The sequence below is a fragment of the Nanorana parkeri genome, unplaced genomic scaffold (assembly GCF_000935625.1).
Source record: "Nanorana parkeri isolate BGI_ZX_2015 unplaced genomic scaffold, ASM93562v1 scaffold1590, whole genome shotgun sequence".
In the NCBI taxonomy this organism is placed as follows: Eukaryota; Metazoa; Chordata; class Amphibia; order Anura; family Dicroglossidae; genus Nanorana; species Nanorana parkeri.
Window position 1 is genome coordinate 227,718 of NW_017307858.1, and position 6,386 is coordinate 234,103.

Genomic DNA, 6,386 nt, shown 5'->3' on the forward strand with positions numbered 1-6,386 from the left:
GCCAGACTGCAAAAAAAACCCCCCAAAAACACTATAGTTCAGCAGTTCAGCTTTGTGACCTGTCTCCGGTGACTTCACTTTGACAATTTTCAATTTTAGGTCAACTTCCACTGGGCTGCCCAAAGTGAAGAGAGACAAATATTCTGTGTTCAACTTCCTGACTTTTCCTGAACCGCAGCCGGAGACTACCTGTGCAGCAATACAGGAGAAAGCGCCAGAGACATCGGACAACAGTAAGCTTGAGTGTCACAACTCTTTATATAATCTCCTCCATAATGTAAATTGTGGAGGAAGAATGAAAATCCATGCAAATTAATCCAGCAGGTGTACAGACTCGGGGATGGTGGGAACCCCTCATAATGGGCACAGCGGGTGTACAGCCCCGGGAACTCAGCAGAGGGATGGTGGGAGCCCCTCATAATGGGCACAGCGGGTGTACAGCCCCGGGAACTCAGCAGAGGGATGGTGGGAGCCCCTCATAATGGGCACAGCGGGTGTACAGCCCCGGGAACTCAGCAGAGGGATGGTGGGAGCCCCTCATAATGGGCACAGCGGGTGTACAGCCCCGGGAACTCAGCAGAGGGATGGTGGGAGCCCCTCATAATGGGCACAGCGGGTGTACAGCCCCGGGAACTCAGCAGAGGGATGGTGGGAGCCCCTCATAATGGGCACAGCGGGTGTACAGCCCCGGGAACTCAGCAGAGGGATGGTGGGAGCCCCTCATAATGGGCACAGCGGGTGTACAGACCCAGGAACTCAGGGATGGTGACAGCCCCTCATAATGGGTACAGCGGGTGTACAGACCCGGGAACTCGGCACAGGCCTGTTCTTTACGACCACACTATTTTCAGCCATAATAATGGCCAGAAAATATTTACAGACAGTGAAATTTGTAGTGTTCCTTTAAGTTTGTGGACAGTGGAGAAATGCGTACTTACTATGATGGTCAGTGTAAAAGTGACCCTTACATTGCTGGTCAGTGTACTGCCACCTTATATTGGGGGTCCATGAAATGCTCCCCAACATTGATGGTCAGTGAAGAAGTGTCATTGGGAGAGTTGACAAGCAAAGGGCCTCATTACATTAATGGTCACTGGGAAAAAAATGCTACTTTTATTGGTGGTCAGTAAAGAAGGGCCTTCTTAGGCTGGTGATCGGTGGGAGAAGGACCCCTTACGTAGGTGTCAGTAGGAAAAAATGCTTCTTCCATTAGTGGGTGTCATTGGTTACTTATCTGATAGAAATTGCTCTCCTCAAGGAAATACTAGCAGCATTGTGAGGAACCCCGGGGTTTTCTCAGAACCCTGGATGACGGGTTGATTTATCACTCTGAATGTCAAGAGTGTTACCTTTTAAAACAAGGGATATCTAAGCTTCCTGTAGGAGAGATAAGGTCTGAGACCGTTCAGGTTGTATCACTAGCGCACTAGTCTCGGGTGGGCCACCTATGCTGATTGGCTGATGCAGATGCCCTCCTGCCCAGGCTCCTGCTCTAGTTTAGGGCAGATATATTGGATTTCCCAGTGACAATGATCAGCAGCCTCGCACACAACCTGTAACATAAGCCTTCTACCTGTTTGTTGATCAGACGCAGGGTTTTGCAGCCCTCTGGTGGTCAATCACAGGTGCGAGTCCACAGATAGCCAAATGTATTGGGGATTATACAGCATGGCACGAGAGTGCTCCAATATCTGATGTCTTCTTTTCAGCACCTTCTGCTTTACAGTGTTATTGAACCTAAGATCTGTCAAATCAAAAACCGTTCCGTCACTCACAAGCTTACTTAAATGCTGTGTTCTTTCATCCTCGGTGTCTGAGTTACTTTTAAAGAAGCACTCGGGCAGAAAAAAAAACCTTACCTTTGCAGTGGGGCTACTCCCACGCTGCAAGGGTTAAGTGCTCGATTTATGTAGCAGGGCTCAAATAAAGAGGCTTTACTCACCTGATCCTCAGTCCCACCGCGGTCGGCACTCCTTTCTTCCCCCTTCCACACCGGCTATGGAATATTCTTCAGCGTTCTCATATATAATGCAAGTCAATGGACCTGCATAAGGCGTGAAGTCAGTGGTCCTTAGACCGCCAGAGTCTGGGAAAGAAGAGGCTGCGGGGACTGGTATAGTAGCCTGGAGGGACTGAGGATCTGATGAGTATATCTGCTTTAGTTGAGCCCCCCTAGAGAACGAGCACTTAACCCTTGCAGTGCAGGGATAGCCCCACTGCACGTGCAAGTGTTTTGTGTGGTCCCCCCCCCCAAAAAAAAAGTTCTTCTTTAAAATGAGTACTAGATAATTTTCCCAAGAATACACCTCCTCTAGGGTCAGGATACTGCCTTACAGAGTCTTCCCCTGAAGCCCTTGCGTAGCCACGTAGCCATGTTCGTGCTCCTGCTTGCTGAGATGCACAGGTGGCACAGACAGGCTCTCTCGTAAAGAGAGGTGTAGATTTGGGCACGTATGTGCTGAATGGGAGCCACACGAGGCATCATGGTGCATGTATATGTATGTATATATATATATATATATATATAAAGTTCAGGGAAGCAGCTTGGATGGACATATAGTGGTGGTCAGTATGTAAAGAGGCGATGGCTATCTTTGGGAGCACAGTAAGGAAACCTAATGTGAACGTTCAGCTAATGAAGTGGATCTATAGTGAAACATGAAATAAAAAAACGGAGCGTTTTTATACTACTTTTAACATCTTTTCAGAGCAGAAGAAGTCATCCAGGTGGGACATGTCCTCTGCAGAGAAGAAGAACAAGGACAGTCTGAGTGATTTCCTCAGCCAGGCTCGCAGCAAGAGCGAGGTGAAGGAGGAACAGGAAGAAAGAGGGGAGACGAGCGCTCAGCCTCCTGTCCCAACGGCTGCCTCTGGCCAGGTACAGATCCTGGTACCGTCTTTCTGTTTAGAAAGAATACTCCACACTCGTGACCATGTTTCATGTTGCAGTCCAGAACCGTCACCAGCACACCATTAGACGTGAAAGAAATCCATTTATTGACGCACACTTGTCCTTCAAATGCAAACGTTTTCGGAGCCACACAGGGTCCCTTTCATCAGGCTCGGCTCATTCATTTCTTTCACGTCTATTGGTGTGCTGGTGATGTTTCTGGACTGTAAGTGATACATGGTGTCACCCGTTGTCATTTCAAGCTCCCGCCTGATCTTACAGGTCTTCTGAAATCGGCAAGGAGTGCAACAAGATACTTCTATAATTGACATGTTCATGTTACACCCATATTAACATGGAACATGGTCATATAGCATGGCTCTGCTCGCACAGCCGTTTCATCCATTCACAGGATCTATGAGTGAAAAGACCACAATTTCCATCTGCTGCCGTGGCAGAGGGACTTGTAGATCTCAGTAGAGCACAAAGTCCATTGATTTTCTATTTTTACTTTCAAATTTCCCGCCGGTTCCGCCCCCACTGCGGCGAGGGCGCTCGCAAGGGACGGAAGACGGATGCCGGCATCGGCCGGAGGACACAGCGGGACTCGTGGACAAGGTAAGTGACGCACACTGTAATCCCGAGTGTGGCTCACGGGTTACCGCTTTTGGTACTGAAAATTAACCCCGAGCCACACTCGGGATTACCGCCAGGAAGGTTAACAGAAGGTCCGTACCTCTGAATGGACCTGGGGCTGGGGACATAGTATGCAGGAGCCCGAGCATTGCACCCGCGATCCTCTAATGCTTTGCAGTCTCCGATACAAAACATGAATAATATGCTCAGTGGTCTGTCCCTGTAAAGATGTTCATGAGAAACAATGTTCACATTTAGCATTGGCTCAGTTCTTTTGCAGATTTATTATCACTGACCTCACTTTTGTCTCTTGGGTCCTTCAGAGCCAGACGGATCAGGATGCAGAAGAAGAAGAAGAGACGAGGCCTCCAATCGATTTATTTAAAGCCATATTTGCTGATTCCTCGGATGAGAAGTCCTCGTCATCAGAAGAGGAGAGCGATGAGGACTCTGCGTTGCCCGGGGAAGAGGCTAAAGGCAGCCGGCCGGAGACAGCACCACCTTCCATAGTACGAGGTCAGGCTACCTCCTGGGACTGCTTTCTGGTTGTCACGGCTTAGCCTAATGTATAATAAAACGTAATCGCTACCAAAAAAATGATATCAGGATATTAAATATCCATAGACAGTATCCGGGTATAGCTTTTCGGTGGGATTATATGTGCTTGGTTGGATTGGCATAAATCGGGCTTATTATATTGCCTGAGCAGGTACAATGGAACTATATAACGTATTTTGCGCTTCATAACACGCACCTGACCATAAGACGCGGGGGAGGGTTCTGTGTAGTTCCTGACAGCTGAGACAAGTGGCGCCACGGTCTCAGTGATCACACAGACTAGACGAAGAACGGACGTTCTTCATCTGCTCTACGGGCTCTATGGTGAGCTCCTATGCCGTGGTCACGGGTCCCCCAGAGGAGCGGGGGACCAAGGGGGGAGTGGACAGGATCACTGCTGCTCCTTTCATACAAGTGATCTAACTATACATTTAGCTCTGCTTGTCAGGAGCAAGGCTAAATGTACAAAAAAAACTACTCGCCCGAAACTGCATGTCCCGGGCGTCGGGCGATAGGGGTTCCACAACCCTGGGTACACGGTCAGCCCCGCCGCCTCAGCTCTCGCACATTCGCTCCATAAGATGCACAAACATTGTTAACGGTCATTGTTACATAATCACTAAATCTCCTATAAGCTTTAACGTGTTAAACAGGAAGTGAGAGGAAATCTCTGTTACGGACGCATCAATATAATCATGGGAGGTTCTAGTAAACTGGAATAATCCTTTCTGATTGGGGAGTGCAGATCTGGTTCATTAGTCTCCTCAGATCTCCGGTATAGTAATGTGTGTGTTTTTTGTTTTTTTTTTCTTTGCAGAGACGGAGCCGAAGGTTCATCCGCCCATTACTCCTGTAGCTCCCGCACGGACGGACAGTCCAGATGACATGGAGGCTGAGGAAGAATTTGGTCCTAGGCTTCCTCCCCCTCTTCCTTCTGGTGAGACTTCTGAATGACTCTTCTAGCCAAGGCCTTGTATACAGGGATACTTTGATAGAGAAAATACAGTCCCAGCTCCTAGGAGGCTGGGTACACTGGGACATTTAAGTCAGCATTTCCTGTACAAAGCCGACCTTGCATGATATGTTTGAATGACAACACACCGTCCCCCCCCAAAATAAACACTTTTTGGAGGCGCCATTGATGTCGCAGTACTGTATTGTGTGCCCCTCTCTGATGCAGATTCATTTTTTTACTGGGGCATGATTTTTTGTTTTATATGACATTATGGCTAAGCTCCATGTACTGCCACTAAGAGTTCCCTTACTGGCCACGGCTGTTGAACAGGAGGATAGCCGTTGGCAGGGCTTGGCTACCAAGTTAGGGCCTGGTGAATCGGAGAAGGGCATAGATGGGGCCTGTTAGAGATAACAGCAGGACCCTGGTTGCGTCTGCAACCCACCTTGCGGCTTACTTAAAACGTGCCCTGCTTTCTTCAACAGTGCCTCCTGTGACCAGAAATCTATCAATGTAGGTTAAGTAATATGTTTCCGTTTCGCATGACCAGCCGCCAATGTTCTCTATAGCACAGGGCGACTGGTCATGTGACAGCCCCTCATAGTGCTCAGTCTGATGTCATTAACAGAGTGGGTGGATTCTTTCTACAGGTCTTTCCCCGCCCACTGCTCAAATACAGTCTAGTCTTGCTTGGCCGCAGGATGCCGCCCACAAACCCGCCCACTGCTGTAATAGTCTAGTCCTGCTCCCCACAAGTCGCCGCCCATAAACCCGCCCACTGCTCAAATACAGTCTAGTCCTGCTCGGCCGCAGCCCACTGCTGAAATACAGTTTAGCCCTAATCCACCGACGGTCGCAGCCCACAAACCCGCCCACTACTGTATCATAGTCTAGTCCTGCTCGGCCGCAGGTCGCCGCCCACAAACCCGCCCACTGCTCAAATACAGTCTAGTCCTGCTCGGCCGCAGCCCACTGCTGAAATACAGTTTAGCCCTAATCCACCGACGGTCGCAGCCCACAAACCCGCCCACTACTGTATCATAGTCTAGTCCTGCTCGGCCGCAGGTCGCCGCCCACAAACCCGCCCACTGCTGAAATACAGTCTAGTCTTGCTCGGCCGCAGGTCGCCACCCATTGCTGCATCTCAGTCTAGTCTTGCTCACCACTGAGTACCATTCACAGCTGGTCCAGGAGCATCTGTCGGGTCCTCAGGGGGTATGACAAAGGGCACCTGACAGACTCCTCCTCCATGCGTTGGGAGATAAATTAAACGTTTGCAGAGGTACGATGGCTGGATTCAGTTATTGAGAACATTTTGGTGGTATTTTTGCTGCAAATGGGGGGGGG

At 49.4% G+C, this 6,386-nt stretch overlaps 1 protein-coding gene across 1 annotated transcript in view; it reads left to right on the forward strand.

Annotated features, from left to right (window-relative positions):
* The window catches only part of GPATCH1 (G-patch domain containing 1), a 36,783-nt gene that overhangs the window by 24,673 nt on the left and 5,724 nt on the right, over window positions 1–6,386 (forward strand). Inside the window, exons 14-17 of the mRNA XM_018570745.1 lie at window positions 100–233; window positions 2,709–2,878; window positions 3,850–4,042; window positions 4,902–5,021. Coding sequence (XP_018426247.1) covers window positions 100–233; window positions 2,709–2,878; window positions 3,850–4,042; window positions 4,902–5,021 — 617 coding nt within the window. The remainder of the gene's footprint in view (window positions 1–99; window positions 234–2,708; window positions 2,879–3,849; window positions 4,043–4,901; window positions 5,022–6,386) is intronic.